The sequence below is a fragment of the Camelina sativa genome, chromosome 2, assembly GCF_030686135.1.
Source record: "Camelina sativa cultivar CO46 ecotype springtype chromosome 2, ASM3068613v1".
NCBI lineage: Eukaryota > Viridiplantae > Streptophyta > Magnoliopsida > Brassicales > Brassicaceae > Camelina > Camelina sativa.
The window spans coordinates 16,664,083-16,687,549 of NC_141881.1; the positions used below are offsets into that span (position 1 = coordinate 16,664,083).

Below are 23,467 nucleotides of genomic sequence, written 5' to 3' on the forward strand. Positions count from 1 at the left end.
TTTGAGTTCAAACCTCTACTGAGACATGCATTGAATTAAAATACATGTCTCAAATCCATCAGGTCCTTCAGCTGGCTACCTTCCTTTTTTTTTTTGGTCAACTGATGTTATATTTGCATATTAGAAGTTTGTTACAACCTGTTCAGTTATAAGAGCAGATACTTATGCACCTGAACTCTACAAGGTTTTAAATTAGAGCCTATATCCCTTTTAGACTACGAGGGTCTATACAAAAAATGAGCTTCTAGATAAGAGCCAAACACAAAAAAAAAGTCAAAATCAAACAGAGGGAGGAGCTCTTTCATAGGAACACTTGATGAAGCTAGGCGGGGTGGTTTGAGGCAACATACGATTGTAACCTGCAGTCACCTCAGCTGGCTACCTTCCATCATGGTATTATTCTTTTATTGCCATAGAAAAAAAAATTAAAAAATGTTGACAAAAAACAATTCCTAGTAATGCCTTGTTTATGATCATTCAAGTCATCCTGATCTAATGAGTTTTCACTTTTTCTTTGTGGTTTAAGAGACATCTATTTTTGGTCATATGCTAGTTTTTTTGTTAGTGAATTTTTTTGTTAAGAAGACTCTAATCAGTTGCCAAAACTTATTTATTATGATATGAATACTAACCTTTTTTGTTAGTGTGCATACTGCATACTCAGTTACTCACTGTCGCCTTGATGTTTTAGCATGGGAGAGAGCTGATGCTATCGTTCTCCTTTTGTTATTTTGCTACTTTAAAAAACATTATACAAGTGTTCTGTATGTATGATTATAAAATATCAACTAGTGTGTTTACTTTACATACATATAAATTTTTTACCTATATATCCAATTCAAGACATGTCTTTTTCATGCAATCTTGATCAAATTTTCAAGTCATTGACCAATCAACCATAAAACTTAAGCTATTTCTTTTAACACTAATCCACACATATATATAGTTATTATACAAATTTACAAAAATAAATAAAAAGTAAGTTTCATATATTTACCAAGTTTCATTTCCAAAATTACTCATTTTGGTAACGTGGAACTGTAGTCGAATGATCTCACCAAATTTTTAGTTATGGTCGGTTAGTGTGAACGACTTAATTACAAGATTTTGTTTTTTATTATTAACATAGATACTTCCACATTTGGTACATCCACCATTCAAACACAAAAATATAGTAAAAATAAAAACACCAAAGGTTAGTTTTCCCTGCAAGAGACGGTACCACACCATGAGACACACATCAAACGACACATAACCCATTATGATCAGAAGCCCAAAGAATAGAAAACCAGAAAAATATGGCTACATATCCCTGACTTGGAACATGTTAAGGTTCTTGACGACGATGTCGTACATGTGCATCAACTTGAACCTGGAGAAATCAGTAGGGAGTGAGATGAGATGAACGGTAGATGCTTTTGCTAAACTAGGGTTTGCTCTGAATATTGTGTTGTGTTGTTATGTAAATGAAGAGATTACAAATATATATACACAAGTCTATAACATAAATAATGTAAATCTTCCATTATTCTATCTCTTTGTATCTTCTAGAACCTTGTCGTAAGGCCTAAGCCCATTATCACAATCCACCGCCTAATACTCCCCCTCAAGATGGGAAGTGAAAATCGTGAACACCCATCTTGCAAAGTAAATACTGAAATTGTTGACGTCCAAGGGCTTTGGTCAGGAAATCAGCCAACTGCTCCGTAGTACGAACATGTTTAGTAGACACAATACCCTCTTTAATGCCATCGCGAACAAAATGACAATCTTTTTCTATGTGTTCCGTTCATGAAACACGGGATTTGCTGCAATATAAAGAGCAGCTTTATTATCGCAATGAAGAGTAACCGGTTCTGGATGAGGAACCTGAAACAAGAGTAGTAACTCTTTCAGCCGTTTGATTTCCTGATACGTAAAAGCCACAGCTCTATACTCAGCTTCAGCGGAGGACATGGAGACCGTTTTCTGCTTCTTGGTTTTCCAACAAATAGGAGATGTTCCAAGTAAAACAATATAACCAGACAAAGAGCGACGTGTCTTTGGACATGAATCGTAGTCAGAATCACAATAGGCATCGAGATGAAGATCAGAATCCTTGCTGAACAAGATACCTTGCCTACAAGTTCCTTTTAAATACTTAACAACTCGAACAGCCGCTTCCCAATGACGTTTTCAAGGTTCTGCAAGAAACTGTGCTAAGAGGTGAACAACATAGCTGAGATCTGGACGAGTAAGCGCCAAGTAGACCAAACGTCCGACCAACCGGCGATACCGAGATGGATTAGAGTATAACTCGCCAGCATCTTTAGCGAGAGCGTGGTTTTGTTCCAGAGGAGTATCAATGGGTTGAGCACCAAGCAGTCCACATTCGGAGATGATATCCAACGTATATTTGCGTTGAGATACATATATGCCCTGTTTTCCTCTAGACACTTCAATCCCAAGAAAGAATTTCAGAGGACCTAAATCCTTCATAGGAAAACACTCACTCATATACTTCTTAAATGATGTTGTTAAGGCCACATCGTTACCGCCAACGATAAAATCATCCACATAAAATCATCTTACGAAATCTTGTGTAATACTACTGCTACTCTTTGATAAATGTCGACTCAGGACAAAGGTATATGAAGCCTTTCTTATATTTAGTATGTCACAGAAGAAAAATATGTACTCGTTCACTTGCTTTCTGAGGATTACGCTTCTTGTGTGACTGTCACTTTGATACCAAAAGTCTTTCTGCTTTTTTTTAGATAAGAATGCCTCACGAGACAAGCGGGTGATGTCACTTTTGTTCTGAAGTTATTGTTCAAAATGGCTGCCTATACATATGTGACTATGATGAATGCTTTCTTTTTTTTTTTTTTTGACAATAACTATGATGAATGCTTCTCTCTTGCTTTTAGCAGACATTATTTCATTTCTAAACATATGCACTCACATAGTTGATGTCTTGTAGCCAACCCAGAGAGAAATTGCCAGTGAAACAATTTGACGATCCTCTGGTTCATTACCAAACGGGATCTCTTGAACTCGATATTATACAAATGAGCTTTGTCAAGCCAGTTTTTTTAATTTTCTTCTCAATCAACATGGTCATCATATTACAATCAACTCATTATCCGTTGATATACTCTTCTTTTTACATAACTAGGTGTTAGCTCTATTCTATTTTGAAAAAAATAATATAAATTAACATGTTATTATCTTTTTGTTTTTTCGGTGCACATCAAAATTTAAAGACTACATAGTATGAATTTAAATAAAGTAAAGAAATCAAATTTCCTTTTGATGATAATATATTTAGTGCAATTAAATCATTTGTATCTTACATGCCATATGCCATATATTTTTGTAGTTGTAGTCATATTTCAAAATCATTGTGATATATATTTTCATAAAATTTATTTTGTGGTGTTAGTTATGCATATTTTTTATTTATTTATGGTGATAGCTTAAAGAGATTTAAAATGTTTCAATTAAGAAAAATTCATAAAATAAACAGTAGGTTTGCAATGTCTCATACATATATAACTAAGTGAGTTTAACCATAGATTATTAGACTAATACATTTTCCATAAAAATAAAATAAGAAAAACAGCAACTACTTTATTAGGTTATTATCTTAAAGTCTTTAATTATGTCTGGACTTTGATTTATATGAAATGATAATATTTCATATAGGAAAAAAAAATTAAACTATATATCATATATTACATGTATATCCTATTCAAATAAACTAAACTTTTATTAAGTTAAAATATCATTGGTTAAATGAAAGAAAATAATGATATTTTAGAATTTATAAAATTATATAAGATTTGAAATATGAGGCGATGAGAGTTATAGTGAGATATGTGACTTTCTTTTAATAGATAATACATAAATCAATGTATCAAAAGTAAATATTTGAGAGTTACAAAACTGCAATTAAGTGCATACTAATATACTTTTAACATGTTCTATTATACTATTAAATTAAATTCATTGAGAACACTACTATGATATTATTATGGGAGTTACAAATAAACTTTTATACTTTTCCAACTCCTAAAATTAAAACCCATTTAATTTAAAAGTGAGTGTTGGTGAATCCATAATTTGATTCAAAAGTAGAATATGTTACACATTGATCGTTAAAAGGAATATGAACATCTAATTCTCAAATAAATTTGATTTTTTTGTTACAACCAACATATGTGAAGTTAAATAAATATGAATAGATTAGAAAGGCAAGAAATACAAAAGAAATATTTTATTTTTATATAAATAAAATAAAAATTGAAAACAATGTTAAATATATATAATAATTTCTTTTTTAAAATATAGAATCAAACTCTTACAACACATATGAGATATAACAATATTTGATATTGTTGGGAGAAGGGGAGTGAATGATTACTTATAGATGATAATCCAAATTAGATAATGGAGATGAATCTTTAAAAATAAAAACAGTGTAAAATATCTATATAATACTTTCTAAATTAAAATATAGAATCAAACTCTTACAACACAGATGAGATATAACAACATTTGATATTGGTGGGAGAAGAGAGAGTGATTACTTATCAAATGATAATCCATATTAGATAATGGTGATGAATCTTTAAAAATAAGAACAATGTAAAATCTATATCATGCAGTCTTTAAAATCATTAAATTTTTACAATGAAATTTTATTTGGTTTTTTGTAACCCATACAACAAAAATAAGAAATCAAAAACAAAAAGAAGAAAAATGATTTGAGGTATTTTGGAAGAGTATGAGAAAATGTGAAAATGAGAAAGTAAAAGAATGCTAATATGAGAGAATGAGAGAATGCTTATTTATATGATAAGAATTGATGAAAGTTATATTTAGAATTATGGGAGTTATAATTATAATTTATTGTGTTTGAATAAAATTGAGTGGTGGAATATGATTAATACATAATTTATTTTATTTCAGTTATAATTTTATTTTAATGTGTGAGTTATTGTATTGTGTTGATTGAATCTTAAATATTGTTTAAAGTACAAATAAAAAATAAAAAAGCATTAAATAAAAATTAACCAATAAAAAAAGAAGGAAAACTTACTTTTATATATATGATTTAAATGCACACGAAACGAAACTGAATTGTGTTATAGTCACTTTTATGGTGATTCAGGCCCATTAAGGACCATGTTCATAAGGCCCTTGAAGATCTGTGGAAGTTTCTCACGACCATAGCCATAGGCTTTGATTGAGATCAACGACGATTTCGTCTCGACTAATCTCGTAAATGTCGTCCCCAGAGAAGAAGAAGAGGAAAACGAAACGCTCGTTTACATGGTCACCGGAATCGACCCCGAATCCGTCACTTCCAGATGATTTGATAGTGAAAATTTTAGCCCGCGTCTCGAGATCGCATTACCCAAATCTCTCCTTAATCTCCAAAAGCTTCCGCTCAATCCTTTCTTCACGGGAGCTATACCAAACCCGAACCCTCTCAGGTCGAGCCGAGACTTTCCTCTATGTGTGCTTACGCTTCCCTGATGAAGCTAACCCCCGCTGGTTCACTCTCTACCGGAGACCTAATCAAACCCTGACTAAGAAGAAGAAGAAGAAGAAGAGAGAGGATTCAAGTGTTCATCTTTTGGCTCCAACCCAAATTCTCAACTCTCCTCATGTGGAATGGTTAAGTCTAATCGCTGTTGGTTCTAATCTTTACGCCATTACAGCATCCATCAAAGATTCTCTATGCTCTAACGTTTGGTACCTTGACTGCCGAACTCACACTTGGATTGAAGCTCCAAGAATGCGACTGGCTCACACCAACAGTGAACTTGATGGGAATGTGTATTTTGCAGGAAGCTCTGAAAGTCCACATTCTTTGAACTGTGTTGAAGTGTTCAACACAAAGACTCAAACTTGGAATCCCGTGCCGCCTGAAAATCGGATACTCAATTTCAGAAATATGCAAGGGAAGATTTACATAAACCTATTTGCAGAGTATCCTAGGAAAGCTGTGGCTTTAAAGCCAAAGGTTATGACATGGGAAGCGGCAGGTTTGGATACGGGTTTTGATCAGGGTTCTACTTCTATCTGTGTGATAGAGAACACAACCTATTGTTATGACCCTATTGGAAAGTTTAGATGGATGAAATTTAACTGTATGGAAGGAGATTGGAAAAGATTAGAGGGTTTACAAGGGCTTCCTAAGTTTGCTAAGTATAGTACTGTTAAATTAGCAGATTATGGTGGTAAGCTGGTTGTTTTGTGGGACAAGTATGTGCGTGTGCCTGCAAGTAAGTATGAGGAAAAGATGATTTGGTGTGCAGAGATTTCACTTGATATGCGCAACAGTGAAGAGATTTGGGGGAAGGTCGAGTGGTGCGATGCGGTTCTTAAAGTCCCTAAGTCTTATAAATTCGTGTGTGCCAAATCTGCTACTGTTTGACAGGTTTGAAAGTAATGAATCAACTTATTACCTCTTTCTTGTTTTTAGTTATGTCGTAAATGAAGGAATGATTTGTGGCTTTCGCGTAATGCAGTTGACATGTCTTAGCTTTCTTACTCATTATCTCATTCTTTACTCTAATTTTTGATGAATGACTCATGAGACTAGCGGGTAATGTCTTTTTGGTTCTGAATTGTTTGTGTCGCAAAATGTCTATATATATATGTGACTATCAAGATGAATGCTTTGTCTATGAAAATACTTTTGTTTGTGTAGTACAGTTCTCTTTACATTCACGAGAAGAACGAAAACAAGATACTTTTGTTTGTGTTGCATAGAAGAGTACAGTTCTCTTTGCATTTCACAAGAAGATCTAAAGCAAGATACACTCTTAGTGCTTGTTTGTCTATTGTACAGTCCACTGAGCTTTCTCATTTTTATAATAAATTATCAAATTGTATAACAAATAGCAGGGTTTCGGGGTTAATGGTGAGACTTTCTTTCATGTCTAGTAACCAACCAAGAAAGAAATTGCCATTGTATCAATTTGAGGATCCTCTGTTTTAGCCAACTTTCTTTTCTTCTCAGTCGAAGAAGTGTAATCTTCTTATTCAGTTAACTCATTATTCAACATCATGACTACACAAACTCAACCTTTGTTTAAGAAAGATTAAGCACCAAAACTATGGTTCTCACAACAACACAATACAAGTAAAAAAAAATAAACCTTCAAACCCAATTATATTTTTTGTTCATCTTTTTACAAGACCCTCTTATTGTCCCAGAGTCACCGACTTTATTGTACAAGAGTCACGGAAAAATGATTGCCAGCTACGTCAAGTATATCCCAACACATCGCCACACATACAAACAATATAAATGTTTTATTAACTACACGAACTATTGTCATTACATACAGACATGCATAAACAAACATGAGTTATGTGTACAACACCATAACCATCTAATTCTGATACTTTCTTTGCCGGAATCCGGTGTTGACCGGTATTGACCGGTGTTGACCGATATTGACCGGCGTTGACCAATTTTTTTTTTTCATAAACAACAAAAATCAACAAAATAATTACATAACTTTACTAAAAGATTATATAATAAAATTTTACTACAAAATAGTATAACATATATACATTTTCCTTTTGTAAATTCAAAAGTTAGTTTTAAATTTTATACCATATTATATTTATTATATATACAAAAAGGAAATGTATATTTGTTATGTACCATATTATATTTGTTATATACAAAAGGAAAATGTATATTTGTTATAATACTTTGTAGTAAAATTTTGTTATATACAAAAATTTCCTTTTATATAACAAATATATTATGATATATATAACAAATGATGAGACATATAATTTTTTCTTAAAATCTTTTGGCTTAAAAATGTTCATAGACTTTTTATAATTGAGTCTAATTTGTTTTTTTTTTGTCAAAGTATATTGCACCTTGCTATATATTTAACCTTTGATTTACCATTATTTTTATATACTTGTTATATAAAAATATTTAATAGCATGCTACATAATAAAATATAATAGGGTATACAAATGATATGTTATAAAATTAAAAACCAAATTTTGAATTTATAAAAGGAAAATGTATATTTCTTGTATTATTTTGTAGTAAAAATTTATTATATAATTTTTTAGTAAAGTTATGTAATTTTTTTAAACTTTTGTTTTTTTGTAAAAAAATAAATAAAATTTTTAATTTTTTGGTCAACACCGGTCAACATTGGTCAACGTCGGTCAATACCGGTCAACACCGGATTCCGGCAAACAAATTATCGGAATTAGATGGTTATAGTGTTGTATACATAACTCATGTTTGTTTATGCATGTCCTTATGTAATGACAATAGTTTATGTAGCTAATAAAACATTTATATTGTTTGTATGTGTGGCTATGTGTTGGCCAATACTTGGCCTCACTGGCAAACATTTTTCCCTAATCCTAATCCGACTTTAATAGGAGTAACCATATCCTAATCCGGTCACTAGTAGGAGTAAAAAACCCAAACCCCAACGAAAGAGAGGAATAGGAAGATGAATTCTTTCACAGAGGACATATGGTCAATCATACTAGCGCGATTACCGCTAACGAGCATCATAACTTCCAAACTGGTTTGCAAGCAGTGGAAATCAATCGTCGAGTCTTCATACTTCCGTAAGTCTCTGTACCAAAACTTGAACTCTTCTCCATGGTCGTTCCTTGTTTTGGATGATAAGACTGACGTCGGAGCTCACTACGGATGCGAAGGATCTACGGCTTCTTACATATTGTCTTTATTAACTGACAAGTTCGAGATTCAGAGAGAGAATTACAGATACGGCCTAGTCTACGCTTACACCGACGTTGGGTTGTTTCTGATCATTCCCGTGTCTACGAAACAATCTATCAGTATCATTCTAGTGTATGTGGCTAACCTAGTTTCACAGGATTGCGTGCAGCTCCCTTCTCATTACAAAGATTATGTCTACCTTTTGGGAATTGTCACACGAACTGAGAACGGCGTTGTTTTGGGTTACGAAGTTGTTTTTATAGAGAGATCTAGAATATCTAAATAATAATATCATTATATTGACTCTCATAATCATAATCTTTAGGTTACATAGAATTATATAGTATAAGAGTTTCCTAAAATATAATGATTGCAAATACATAAATATCTAAATAATAAATATAGAATATATTGTTATTAATCTTGTGATATTCTAGATCTCTCTATACTCCTTAGTAGTAGAATCCAAAGCAAGGTTCAAGTAAATCTTTCCTTCCATACTTCTGAATTCTAATATTCGCTTTTTAGGCGGCACGGATTACATGTTTGAGTTGAGTGGTAGTGTTGTACACTTCAACCCAATTCAAAGAATCTGGACTTTCGGAGCTTCCTGCTAGATACATATTCCCATCAAAATCACTATTGATGTGAGCCAGTCGCATTCTTGGAGCTTCAAGCCAAGTGTGAGTTCGACAGTCGAGGAACCAAAAGTTAGAGCATGGAGAATCTTCGATGGATGCTGTAATGGCGTAAAGATTAGAACCAACAGCGACAAGACTTGACCATCCCTCAGGAGGAGAGTTGAGAATCGGGGTTGGAGCCAAAAGATTAACACATGAATCCTCTTTCTTCGTCTTCTTCTTATTCTTAGTTAGGGTTTGATTAGGTTTCTTCCGGTAGACTGTAGAGAGTGAACCAGCGAGGGTTAGCTTCATCAGGGAAACGTAAGCACACATAGAGAAAAGTCTCGGTTCGACCTAAGAGGGTTCGGGTTTGGTAAAGCTCCGGTGAAGCAAGGATCGCTCGGAAGTTTTTGGAGACTAAGGAGATATTTGTGTAAAACGATCTCGAACTAAGATGCTCACTATCAAATCGTGTGGAAGTGATGGTTTCTCGAGATGCTCACTAAGAGTAAGCGACGGTTTCTTCGTTGTTGGCGACTTCCTCTTCCTCTTTAGGAACGACATGGTCGAGAGCTTATCGATACGAAATCGCCGGTGATGGTCGAGAGCTTATCAGTTTACATTTTTTTTTGTTTTAACTTCTTTTTTAAAAAAAAATTAGGCGACAAAAAAAAAAAACATCAAAATTATATATTTGAGGCCCATTAAAACTCAATGGAAAACAAATGAGTTGTTTAGTTAAGTCAAATCAAAACCCTAAATTTGTTCGTTGCAAGAAGGAGAAGAAGTAGATCATGAACAGCGAAATCGATTTCTTGATGATCTCTCCAACTTCGTCAAAACATAAGAAAAGGAAGACCCCAATTCCATCACTTCCCAATGATTTGCTATTGACTTGCTTCGCACGCCTATCAAGATTGTACTACCCGACTCTCTCTTTAGTCTCCAAAAGCTTTCAAACCCTCGTCGCTTCACCGGAGCTATACAAGACTCGGTCTTTGTTAAACCACAGAGAGAGTTGTCTCTACGTGTGCTTAAAGTTCCCTCCTGACTATGACCCACGTTGGTTCACTCTCTCCCGGAAACCTAATAAAACCCTAACCAAGAGGAAGACGACCAAGTCAAGTGGATACGTTTTAGTCCCAATCTCAATTCATAATTCACCTCCATCGAACCAACTTCTCTGCAACGGTCTTGTAGCGCTTGGTTCTAATATCTACGTTTTCAATGCGTCATCGTCTAGCGTCTCGATCCTGGATTGCCAGTTTCATACGTGGCATGAGGCTCCAAGCATGCTGATGAAGCGGAATTATCCTGCTGTTAATGTTGTTGATGGAAAGATATATGTAGCAGGAGGATTTGATGAAGAATTCGATTCAAAGTGGATGAAGGTCGATTCCTCAAACTGGATGGAGGTTTTCGATCCAAAAACTCAATCCTGGGAGCCTGTCAAGAGCCCTTCATCAAAGAGAATATATGGACGTATATACAAGAGCGCAGTGATTGGAGGAGAAATCTACATGTTGCATAAAGGTGTGTCTTACAATCCAAAACAAGATAGATGGGAAAATGTAAGAAAGTGGAGTTTGGAGTCAGCTAAAAGGTTTTTGCTATCCTATTGTGTGATAGATGACGTACTCTATAGTTATTATGAAGGTGGAATAAAATGGTACAGCTCTGAGATAGATAGGTGGATGAACTTGAAGGGCTTGGAAGGATTGCCTAAGTTTGCTAGTTATGGTTATATTAAGTTGGCGGATTATGGTGGAAAGATGGCGGTTTTTTGGGACAAGTATACGGCTTCTAATGGGTGCAAGAATACGACGTTTTGGTGTGCAGTGATTTCCCTTGAAAGGCTTAACACTCAGGAGATTTGGGGAAAGGTCGAGTGGTTTGATGCTATGCTTACAGTTCCTAAGTCTTATGAATATGTGGGTGCTCTTGCTGTTACTCTTTGATGCCAAAGAGAGACTTAAATGTGGTACTGAATCTTAAGTGATTTGTGGCTATATCATTTTAACTATTGGATGATTTTGTGTTGCGTTTTAACTGAATGCTATTGACATTTCGCTTGTTATACCTTTTAATCCCTGTTTCTATGAGACGTTGTTTTGGCTAGAATAGAAATAGTTCACAACTTTCATAGGAAAAACAAAAAGTAAAACAAGATACACGTACGTTTGATTGAAGAGTGTTTTGAAGTCTAGTGTAAAGAAAAAGTTGGCTTTTTCTTTGTCGTCAAGATTAAAAGAAGAAAAGGTAGGTGATCAAACAAAAAGACCTTTTACTTTTTTGTTTTTCTTTATTTTCAGTGAGTCTTTTGTTGTATAGAAAGTTCTGAACTTGTTCAAAGGTTTTTCGAAAGAGCATGCACTATTTCTCAAGGATTTCTCATGTATATATGAACGTAGTCTCTGTAACCAAAGCAAAGATGATGGGAGTCTAGAGGATAAGTTAAGTTTATATATGGAGGCTTAAAGAGCATGCAGAAATGTCAACTAGTATCTTAAATCTCCCCGGATTTCGTTAATCCCTGTTTCGATTATATTCTCTTGATAATAATAAACCCTTTTGATGCTAAAACACTCTGTCTTGGAGCAATAAGAACCAAAGTTTGCTATCTATTGACTTTTGCAATTGGGGAGTTTGTGCTCCACAAGTGATTTGGAACATAGCAGCAACAATGGCATTCTGGATTCCGTTACAAAATGCATCAAAAGATCACATTTTCCCTGTTTTGTTCTCCTAGAATGATTTGCATCTGATCCCAGCTCAATAACCGATATAAAATAATAAAAATGCATGCTTAGGACATTCTGTAAGTTTGATTGCTTAATTACCATAGAGTACATAATTAAAATGTTATATGAACGGAGAGAAACACTTTGAATTACAATGAGATGATTGATTGAGCTTCTGTTATTAGCAAAACTAGGCTCAGTCAAAATATCTCATTCTCAAGGAACATGAAAGCAAAAATGTTCATAACTTTATTCATACTTTCCGAAATAAATTAAACTTTGTAAACCCAGAGAAACATTAATCAAAGATCCACCTTTCTCAAGTGATCCGATCTAGGAAGAAATCTATATCACTTCATTTAGCTTTTTGTTATGGACATAAAAGTAACAGTTAGACACAGCAGAATAACCAAGAAATGTACTTATGAAGTTTATTCAATAATATAATTTGTCTTCTTTGTACAAAACTCCAAATAAATTTGTTTATTACAGTATTTTTAAAAAATTAGGCGACAAAAAAATAGGAGCAAAATTAATTACCAATTTGAGGCCCATCAACATTTCTATACCAAGCCCATTATCAAACTAATACTTTCACACGCCCAATCCAAGAAAGTGCGGTCGAGAATTATTAAAAAAATCCCTAAATCTGTATCCACTCAAAGCCGGCGAAGAGGTAGAAGAATCCGGCGATTTCTTCCCCAAAATGTCATCGTCGAAGGAGAAGAGGAAGTCGCCGCCGTCGGAATCGGCTCCAGATCCATCACTTCCCTATGATCTGCTATTAAGCTGCTTCGCACGCGTGTCGAGATTATACTACCGACTCTCTCCGTAGTCTCCAAGAACTGTCGATCCCTCGTTGCGTCGCCAGAGCTTTACAAGACTCGATCTTTCTTGAACCGCACGGAGAGTTGTCTCTACGTTTGCTTAGATTTCCCTCCTGATCCTAACCCACGTTGGTTCACTCTCTACCGAAGACCTAATCAAACCCAGAAGACAGAGTACTCAAGTGGATATGTTTTGGTTCCGATCCCTATTCCCAATTCACCTCCTGTGGACTACAAGGTTCTCGTGACGGTTGGCTCTAATATCTATGCCATTGGCGGATCCGTTGAGAATGCACCTTCCTCTAGCGTCTCAATGTTAGACTGCAGGTCTCATACTTGGCACGAGGCTCCAAGCATGCGTATGGAGCGGTATAACCCAGCTGCTAATGTTGTTGATGGGAAGATTTATGTATCAGGAAGCTTAGAAGACTCAAATTCCTCCAATTGGATGGAGGTTTTCGATGTAAAGACTCAATCTTGGAAACCTGTGTTGAGCCCTCTTGATAAGAGATGTAGTAGTATATACACTAGTGCAGTGATTGAAGGAGAAATCTACTTGATTGGGGATAAGGTTGTGGCTTACAAGCCTGAAGGAGATAAATGGGGAGGAGATATAGGAGAGCATCAGAATATGGATTCAGGAGTGTTTTATCGTTGTTATTGTGTGATAGATAACATACTCTATTGTTATCGTCCTGGTGGAATCAGATGGTACGACTCAGAGAAAAGATTGTGGAGGCGTTTGAAGGGTTTGAAAGGATTGTCTACGGCTGCTAGTTGTTGTGTTAAGTTGGCGGATTATGGTGGAAAGATGGCGATTTTGTGGGACAAGTATTTACCTTCTGCTGGCTATAAGAGTCATACGATTTCTTGTGCGGTGGTTTCCTTTGGAAGATGCAGGAATCAGGATATTCGTGGAAAGGTCGAGTGGTTTGATGATATGCTTACAGTCCCTGGCTCTTACAATTTCGTGGGTGTTCTTGCTGCTACTCTTTGATGAATGGCCATACAAGACCGATGTAAAAGTAGGTGAATCTTTAGTGATTTGTGGGCATTATATATATGATTTTGTTGGATGGTTGTGTCTTTCGTTTCTTTAGCTGAATGATATTTAAATCTTTGATGGTTAGTTTATTTCGTGCTGCTTTAAGGCCTGTGAAACATCGTTTTGGTTGAATATTTTTAAAAGGCTTGATGATGAATGATTTTGCAGTTAAGAGTTTAACAAAACTAACAAACACCAATGTACACACATGAATAGGTAGAGAGAGGTTGAGACGCTCTATACTGCTTTTGTTTTGATATCTGAACAACTAGAGTAAACTAGTCACAAAACAAAAATGGCCGAGATCCTGGAAAGCTATATAGAGAAGAAGATGGAAGGTGTAGATGGCATTATATAATGCACCTTCACCGGTTGAAACACCAACTTGGCGGGACATCAAAGTGAGTAATATATATATACATTATACATCCTTATTGCCTCGGTCTTAAAAATAATGTATGTGATGGGACTAAAGAACAAAGAGGAAAACAAAAAATCGAGGAAATGTTGTTTTGGCTTATCTATAAAGGCTTACGAATGATCAAAAACGAGAGATTCTTTTGCAATTCTATCCGCCACTTCGTTTCCTTCACGAATGACAAACTCAAATTCAAGATGTTTTAGACTCGAAACCCAGTATATTCCTTTAAGCCAGAGCTAACAGTTTACAGGCTTCTCTTAACTAGCACTCGAACTCAGAGAATCACGATTTTTGTTCCTTGAAAAAAATTCATGCTTGCGCCATTGGACCATATATATACTTTTTAGTACAATAAAACCTTAATGTCAACGATTGTATTCATACAATAATACTTAATACTGTACATGTATAAATAAAACTTTGTAACCAAAAGAAACTACACTCCCTTAATCTAAGAAGAAAACCATGTGACTTTATTTAGTTTTGTCTTATGAACATGAAGTTAATAGCGAAAAAAGAGTATATGCGCAAAGTAACTACGAAACCAAAATGATTTAACAAACTAACTATGAGCTACAATGTTTTGTTAGAGACGTAATGATGCGCGATTACTGTAGTAACATTCTTTCTTTATTCTTCATCTCTCGTTTCTTTTGTTCCTATATTCCCTACCGCAGCGACTCCGACCAGAATTATTCCCCTCCCTTCTTACCGGATCTCTACCACTAATCTTTTCCTCCACCGAAATTATGCTGCTCTTTTACACCGAAATTCTACAACCAATCTCTCTCCCCCCTATAAGATCGGATCATTGGAGGGATTGGAGGGTTTAGATTCTTCCCATATGACCATTGGGCACAAATGCAAGTGGGAGAGCTCAAGACAAAGAAAGATCGCGCATGTGGCCTAAAGGGTTTAAACACTCTTATGACATGGTCAAATGTGCATATGATCTTGTATAGCATATTCATGTTGTATGTCTTTATATAGTTTGTATCTTGGTTACAAATCAAGTAAGAAATGATCATATACTCTCTCCAAACTCGCAACTCTCATACTTTACTCTTCACTCTCATTCTTTTAAAATTCTCGTGTTGATCATTCTCCACCGGTTTAGACCGTTTATTCTTCTTACACCCCGAATATCCTTCATCTCTCATATTCTTTTTCTCCTATTCCCTATTCCTCACGTTTCAACCAGCAACAACTCCAGAATTATACCACTCGTTCCTCACCGAAACATATAATATTTCGCGTCTTATGTATCATCAGACCTTGTCCACAAATCAAAACTGAATCAGTCAGCGGTAAAGCTACAAGCGTAACACACAAACTAGCCAAAAAAAAATAAAAAATAGACTACAATTAAATTAGCCTTCATTAACAAATAAACTAACCACCAAATTGTTCTTTTTAGTCCAATTTTTCATTATTTTGTTTTTCATTTTTTATCAAAAACCATGTCTCAAAATTATTTATTATTTTGAGGCCCATTACGATTCAACAAAATGATTCTGATCCACTACTTCTATTAAGAACTCTAATAACAAGATAAAGGATCGAGTTAAATTCCTTCCCAAATATATTACCCAAGTCGGAGACGACGACGACGACGACGAAGAAATTCAAAGGTTAGATCAACGACGATTTTTATCTCGATGACATCCGTAAAGAAGAAGACGAAGAAACAGTCTCCGGAATCACTTCCATATGATTTGCTCTTGACTTGCTTCGCACGCGTCCCTAGAATGTACTACCCGACTCTCTCCTTAGTCTCCAAGAGCTGTCGAACCCTCCTTGCTTCACCGGATCTTTACAAGACTCGTTCTTTGTTAAACCACAGGGAGATTTGTCTCTACGTGTGCTTAAAGTTCCCTTCTGACCCTAACCCACGTATGTTCACTCTCTGCCAAAAACCTAATCAAACCCTAACCAAGAAGAATAAGAAGTCAACTGCACATGTTTTAGTTCCGGCACCAGTTTCCAATCCACCTCCCTTGGACAATAAGGATGTGGTGGCTGTTGGCTCTAATATATATGCCATTGGCGGAACCATTGAGAATGCACCCTCGTCTAGCGTCTCAATCCTGGATTGCATGTCTCATACCTGGCACGAGGCTCCAAACATGCGGATGGAGGGGAATTACCCAGCTTTTAATGTCGTTGATGGCAAAATTTATGTAGCTGGAGGCTTGAAAGACTTCACTTCTTCAAATTGGATGGAGGTTTTCGATCCAATACTCAAACTTGGGAGCCTATCTCGAGACCTATAGATAAGAGATGTAGTCATATGTACGAGAGCTTAGTGTTTGAAGGAGATATCTACCTCTGTTTGGGGATAATACTGTGGCTTACAAGCCAAAATAAGATAAATGGATAGCGATTACAGAAGAGCATCGGAATTTTCTAACATGATCGTTTCTGCATTCTCTTTGCGTGATTGATAACGTCACGTATTGTTATTGTCGTCCAGGTGGAATCCTATGGTATGAATCTAAGCTAAGATGCTGGAATAATTTGAGGGGTCTTGAAGGTTTGCCTAATTTTGCTAATTATAGTACTGTTAGATTAGCGGATTGTGGTGGTAAGCTTGTTGTTTTGTGGGACAAGTATGTGCGTGCAAGTCGGTATAAGGAGAAGATGATTTGGTGTGCAGAGATTTCTCTAGAAATGCGCAACAGTGATGAGATTTGGGGGAAGGTCGAATGGTTCGACGCGGTTCTTACAGTCCCTAAGTTTTATAGATTCATGCGCGCTATCTCAGCTATTGTTTGACAGGTTAGAACGTAATGAACCTGGTTATATATATCGCTTTCTTTTTCTTAGTATGTCACTTATGAAGGAATGTTTTGCGTTTTTAGCGTAATGCAACTATCATCGCGCGCGTCTTTGCTTAAAAACATCTTCACTCACTTCACTTGCTTCTAGATGATATATAAGCTTATTTTGTGACTGTTACTTTGATAAACCCTCTGATCCCTAACTTTTTTTTTCTACTTCTTAATAAATGTTTCATTAGACTAGCTCGGTAATGTCTTTTTTTGGGCTGAATATATAGGTGTTGCAAAATGTCTATGAAATATACATTTGATTGTTTTTCTTTTTTTGTCTATTGTACATCCTTGAGCTAACTAGTAAAACGTTCGAATCCAGTTATCTGTTTTTTATCTTCTCAACTTCCACTTTTCATTAACCAAAATTTCTATTACAATTCTAGATCCATTAGGTTTTTCATCCAATTTTGCACAATAGAAAACAATTTAGGATCATAATTCAAAAAACAAAAAGATTCCTTTGCAATTCCATCCGCCACTTGGTTTCCTTCACGATTGACAAAAAGATTCCTTTGCAATTCCATCCGCCACTTGGTTTCCTTCACGATTGACAAACTCAAATTTAATCTCCTCAAATTGCTGGCTTATGAGCTCTATATCTTTGCAGTCACTTGCTTACTTTGTAGCTTGTCTCTTTGTTAAACTTATTGTTCCCGAACTCATTCTGCTACTGTTTTATGTATGTATGCCTCTTGAGACAACATGGTAAAGTAGTTTTTTGTTCTTGTTTGTTTTGAACAAACATTATTTTGCATCTAAACATCTACAATAAGCCAAAATGGCTGGATCAGATCCCGGTGATAAGAATTTGACATACTATTTGCAAGACTTCACTTGTGTGTTTTTTTTCTTTTTCTTTTAATATTTTTATTACCTTTTTGCGTGTCAGCATGTGGAAGAAAATTCTAAAATACTACTTGGTAAATTACTTTTGAATGTTCTGGTTGGTCTAAATAAGAATAAATGAATAGGAGAAAATAAAATAAGGAATTTAGTCAGTTTGATTACTTATTTATCGTAGAAGATATACATCATATGAATGATTCGTGTTGCAAATTCAAAAGGTTGGCCTATTCTTCTACAATACGTTTGAAACAACATTTTGGTTGTTTTAAGTTTTGCTAGGTCTATCGGAAGAAGAATTACAAAAAGAAAAATTACTTCAAGAGTGCCTGGTCATTTAGTAAAAATATTTTTGAAGTGCTTATTTATCAGTTATCACTATTAATTGTTTTTTTGTTGTATCTTTAAACTTTCAGTTTAGTAATAACTGAAAAATAATTTTAAGTTCTAAAACATATATAGAAATTGACATATATGTCTTCGAAGGTTAGAAAAAATCTTAACAAAATCAGAAATCGGGTATATTTGAAAACATATTTCTGAATAATTATTATATTTGATAACTTATAGGGTCAATAAAAAAAAAACTCAATTCTTGGTCATCGTATAGTTTTTAAAAATATTCTTGTTTAAAATAAAATATGTAAAAAGTGTTGATAAATATTTAGATACCTTGCAACCACATTTGTGACCACAGTTTTGCAAGTGTTACATAAGAACCTTGGTTTGTTTCCTTTGTTATTCAGACCATTCACTCCAGCATAGATATGACTAACTTTCTTATTGCAAGCACGACAACTAATATAATACAAAGCCCAATCTGTATCGATGACATAGACTGTGCAAAGAAGTCTAGTCTTTCCAATCTACATATACACAGGTTTTCTAGATTTGTACACATAATAATCATAGCACTAAACTTTATAAAATACATACCTCCACAGAGTTCTTCAGCTCTTCAATTGTTTTCCTCAGAAAATCAAGATAATCTTCATTTTTAACATGTATCATCTCCCATTTTGGTTGATTCTCATAGACTATGAGAGTTAGGCCATCAGATGGCAGTCTGTAAAACGTGAACAATGCACTCAACAAAAAACTTAAATCATGTTAACTTGATCCAGTGAGGTGGTAATTATAGAGAATGGTACGCTTGTTTGAGAACATCAACTTCAGGGAACAATGGTTGACATGACTTGAGTAACATCAAAAGAATTAGATAAAAATCTTAACACCTCTTTAAGTGAAAGATCTTTGTAAGCATTGGAATCATTCATCTTAATTAATTATAAATGAGTTATGATATAAAGATTTTTAACCTTGTAGGCTTTTATCATCACAAATCTGAGAACACATGCCATGATGCTTCCATCAGATTCTTGACAGGCTTTAAAAACCTGGTCGGCGAAGGAACCCCACAAGGTAGATGACATTCTCTCATCACTATGACATCAAATAAGTAGGTGTATTATACGACAAAACATGTATATATATATAATACAAAATTGTAAGAAACACTCATGTTTCATCTCTAAGCCCAAAGTCAATAACAAAGTGAATGGTGTGGCACTTGCAAAACTAAACCATGTCTTGTTGACATTGTAGCTTCTAACCAATTGCATTTTTTGTACCTTTATTTGCATTTAAATGAAATCGTAGATCACATATTCGATATTCGAGAAACATAACCACTAAGAGTGTTGACATTACAGTTGACTCCCTTACGACCAAACAAAAACAGAAGCCGAAATGACATATGTAACCCGAGGAAGTCTGCAATAGATTTCTTTATGGTTGATTTCAAATTGACGTCAAAACGAAGACATAAAAATATGTCTACGCCTTAATTATAGTTTAAATTTTAATTTTAAAAGTTATAAAAAATAATTTGATAAACTTATTGACCAAATAATAACCACATAGACTTCATGCATTGAAATAAAATAAATTTACATATAAACTAGTCAAATTAAGGGAGGAAAGGCTGATTAGGTTAAAATTATTTGATTTAGGGTTTGATTAAGTAGACTTCTCTGTAGACTATTGGTGGTTGACTTTGTAATGCCATCAACTATTAATATTATATTATTTTAATTTCACCGACAATTTAACCAAACCGTTAGCTGAACCTAACCGAAAGCGTACCGAGTCCTTGATTTTAACTTAACCGGATTCGGTAACCATATAAATACTTCTTTCTGTAAGTCAACCCTAGTTTGTATGTGCTATCTCTCTCTCCACAATTTCTCTCTCAAAAATTCCGATATTGTTGCTCTCGAAAATTCAGATTCTATCATCATCATTTATCGTCTTCGAAAAAGGACATCTCAGATAAGTATTCTCATCATTTATCGTCGGCTATTTGCTTTTGTAATGCTTTAGCTAATTTTGTTCGACAATATATATGTTCTCATAGTTTTTTGTTCATTTTGCACACAGATATGGGGTTACACAGCTACACTCAGCCATCTTCTAGTTCTTTGCAAGTATGGAGTGGAGGTCCACCCGAAGTAAACTTTCTTAGCCTGACAGTTGGAATTCCTGACAAATGTTTCTGCGAAAGGAAAACCGTTATGAAATGTTCCACCACAGCCTACAATCCTGGAAGGATTTTCTTTGGATACAATAACCATGAGGTTGTTAGATTGTATGATGGTTTATTCGTTTGGTATAATTATTATTTGAGTATAGATAATATTCTTCTGGTATATTTATTTCTATGGTATAGTGTAGGATGGAGAGGACCATATTATGAAATGGTGGGATGAGGCTATTATGCAAGAACTTCAAGCAATGAGAGGTGGACTTGCTGACCAAAGGGATTATATTACAGCCATCCAGGAAAATGATGATATGCTATGGGTTCAGCAGGAGCTAGACAAGGTGAAAGATCAGATGAAGGAATTACGTCTGTCATTTTGTCGTGTACGCGGGGTGGTCGAGAATGTCTTCATCGCCGGTATAATTTTAATTGTTGTATTAATCTCTTTTGCTTCGTAGATCTTTCAATTAAAATCTGTGAACCTCTCTTTATCGTGGCCGTTTGTTTGAATGGCGTATTTATGTCTGTAATCTGTGAACTTGCTTCAGTTTCTATAATATTTGGACGATATCGTTGACTTCATTAGTTGACTTCTCCCGTTTACGTTAAGAAGTCAGTCGACGAAGTCTACTCATCGTTAATGATTTATGACGCGACGGTTTGCGTTATTAATTATGTAACTGTTCATTATAACTGTTTCGTCTCATATATATAAACCAGCCCTGGGCCTTTTGATTACTTTAAAACTGCAACCAAAAAAGTTATCAGTAAATCATCTCTTTAAAAAAAAAGAGTATGTAGTTCATCTTCACGACGGAGAATTGGTGATTGAAAGTCTTTCAGTACTTGTATCGGTCAATAGAAATCATCCACGCTTAATTGGAGACTGTTCACGGTTGGGTAATTGAAACTTTCTCTATATCACTTCACTTCATCATATAAGTGTATAATCAGCTATCATTCACGGTTGTGTAATTCTTAGAAAGTTTCTATATCATATCACTTCATACTTATAAGTGTAGAATCCTATATTCAATTACAACTTTTGTCCATGTACCATAGAAACTCGTTCATCATCGTTAACGATGTATTTGGTTGATTAGATATATTTGCAGTTTAAAGTACGTTTTAGTTTCCTCAGGAAGAAGTCTACTTGATAAGTCTTCAGTATAATAGTACAAAATCTTATTATATAAAGTTGGATTTTGAAAGTTAGTCATTAAGAAGATTTTGACATGTGTCAAGTTATCCATCTCAGATTTTGACATGTATAAAAGTTAATATTTAATTGGAGGCATTTGATTACCAAAAAAAATAAAAATAAAAATATTTTGTTTTAAAAATATTAATAATGTAAAAAAATAATTATCAAAAATTACAGAATTTATTTAAAAAATACAAAGTTTTTTCAAATGATTATAAAAAGATTATATACATATATATATATATATTTATAAAATTCGAAATTAAAATATTATTTACTTATTTATAATTTTAAGTTATTAATTCTACCAAAAAAGTAGAAAAAGCAATTAAGAAAAATATACAGTTAATTGTTAATTCTAAATTTTGAAAATACTCACTTCTATACAACTATAGACCGTCTCATATTTAAATAATTTATTCAAAGACACTGCTTTCAATTTTTTTTAATTGAGAAATCATTTTTTTAATGGGAAGGTAAATTCTTCTTATTTTTTTAAACCAAAATTTTCTCTTTTTTCAGTTGTAAATAGGTAAGATTAATATGTTAACCCAAAAAAAGATGAATATATGCGTCTTCTTTTCCTAATACTGTATTTTAAAATTTATTGTAGTATTTTTAGACTGTTTTATTTAATTTATATTTCATCTTTGTATTATTTGGGATATATATATATTACCGTACTTATAATTTTCTATTGTTTCTTAATTATGTCAAATTAAGTTCGTTCTAATTTCTCAATCTTGATTGGTTGGTTATAAACCTTTTTTTTTTTTTTTGCAAATATAATTGTTATCATTATTCATTCAATCCCAAAAGGAGATAACGAGTAGAAGCTCATCAACCTAATGGATGGATAAAATAGGCTAATCAAACACAAGCTTACAACAAACATAGATAGATAGATTGGAAAAACATAAATCGTTGTTGATAGATTCATAGGAGCTTAAAGACTGTGACACCCTGGTTTGCGGAAAGTTTTAAGAGAATTTATTTGGACACATATGTCACCAAAATGCACTTACTTTTTTGGTCAAAGGTCTTGAGAGAACTTCATGATGGGTGTCCTTGCTGGAACTGATTGTCGGAACTGTGCGAGTGAGGACAAAACACATGAAAATATCATTTGTTGATTTGTAGGGTCGGTAAACAAGATTTTAAAGCCTCCCAGACATAACAAACCGGCCATCGAATATGGATGGATCCACGGGCCGGGAATAGATGTCCACTTAGGAAGGTGGGCCCATGGACTGAGAGTGGACATATGCTCACTAAGAAATGTGGCGGTTGAGGAGTTACAGAGACAAAGACTACATCATGGTGTGTCAAAGACACTTTTACGAATACATCAGGAAATTTAACATTAGTTACTATCAAAAGATTTTGTAACGCTAGAAAAAGGTTTTTACTTTCATTGGTTGTCGGAGCAAGCCATTTTGAGATAGCAAAAAGACGTAAACATCTTCTCTCCACACTAGAGGAGGGCAGAGCGGAGATTCTCTCTATAGTGAAGAAGGTTGGACACAAGGTTATCTCCCCAAGGAAGGAAGGTGGAGGAGGTTGGACGTAAGGTTATCTCCCCAAGGGAGGAAGTCGGAGCCAAGGTTCTCTCCATAGTGGAAGAGGTTGGACGCATGGTTCTCTCCATATGGGATG

The 23,467-nt window shown here is 34.5% G+C and overlaps 3 protein-coding genes and 4 pseudogenes across 3 annotated transcripts; 5 read left to right on the forward strand and 2 right to left on the reverse strand.

The window, feature by feature from the left end:
* The first annotated feature begins 5,200 nt into the window (after positions 1-5,200).
* Positions 5,201-6,547, forward strand: LOC104723290 (F-box/kelch-repeat protein At5g48990). Its single transcript, XM_010441628.3, has one exon. The coding sequence runs from the start codon at positions 5,270-5,272 to the stop codon at positions 6,425-6,427; it is 1,158 nt and encodes a 385-aa protein (XP_010439930.1). The 5' UTR covers positions 5,201-5,269; the 3' UTR covers positions 6,428-6,547.
* Positions 6,548-8,495: 1,948 nt separating this feature from the next.
* On the forward strand, positions 8,496-9,017 carry LOC147948734 (F-box protein At3g28330 pseudogene; annotated as a pseudogene).
* Positions 9,018-9,164: 147 nt separating this feature from the next.
* LOC147948735 (F-box/kelch-repeat protein At5g48990 pseudogene) lies at positions 9,165-9,918 on the reverse strand (annotated as a pseudogene).
* Positions 9,919-10,148: 230 nt separating this feature from the next.
* Positions 10,149-11,325, forward strand: LOC104751427 (F-box/kelch-repeat protein At4g39550 pseudogene; annotated as a pseudogene).
* Positions 11,326-12,712: 1,387 nt separating this feature from the next.
* Positions 12,713-14,323, forward strand: LOC104723300 (F-box/kelch-repeat protein At5g49000). Its single transcript, XM_010441639.3, has 2 exons — positions 12,713-13,947; positions 14,184-14,323. Exon 1 carries the CDS (start codon positions 13,236-13,238, stop codon positions 13,917-13,919), a length of 684 nt encoding a protein of 227 aa, XP_010439941.2. The 5' UTR covers positions 12,713-13,235; the 3' UTR covers positions 13,920-13,947; positions 14,184-14,323.
* A 1,723-nt stretch (positions 14,324-16,046) lies between these two features.
* Positions 16,047-17,163, forward strand: LOC104751436 (F-box/kelch-repeat protein At5g49000 pseudogene; annotated as a pseudogene).
* A 1,221-nt stretch (positions 17,164-18,384) lies between these two features.
* On the reverse strand, positions 18,385-19,498 carry LOC147948736 (uncharacterized). Its single transcript, XM_087468371.1, has 5 exons — positions 19,385-19,498; positions 19,217-19,260; positions 19,002-19,131; positions 18,738-18,931; positions 18,385-18,394 (listed from the first exon to the last, which is right to left on the reverse strand). The coding sequence occupies exons 1-5, from the start codon at positions 19,496-19,498 to the stop codon at positions 18,385-18,387; spliced, it is 492 nt and encodes a 163-aa protein (XP_087324497.1).
* Positions 19,499-23,467: the final 3,969 nt, after the last annotated feature.

Bases quoted from the DNA above. Each gene is read 5' to 3' on its own strand.
- LOC104723300 (XM_010441639.3), top strand. From the start codon at position 13,236: ATGTTAGACTGCAGGTCTCATACTTGGCACGAGGCTCCAAGCATGCGT.
- LOC104723290 (XM_010441628.3), top strand. From the start codon at position 5,270: ATGTCGTCCCCAGAGAAGAAGAAGAGGAAAACGAAACGCTCGTTTACA.
- LOC147948736 (XM_087468371.1), bottom strand. From the start codon at position 19,498: ATGTCATCTACCTTGTGGGGTTCCTTCGCCGACCAGGTTTTTAAAGCC. The intron at 19,132-19,216 runs GTACCATTCTCT...CACGTTTTACAG, and splicing joins GTTGATGTTCTCAAACAAGC to ACTGCCATCTGATGGCCTAA. The intron at 18,932-19,001 runs GTATGTATTTTA...GTGTATATGTAG, and splicing joins AGCTGAAGAACTCTGTGGAG to ATTGGAAAGACTAGACTTCT.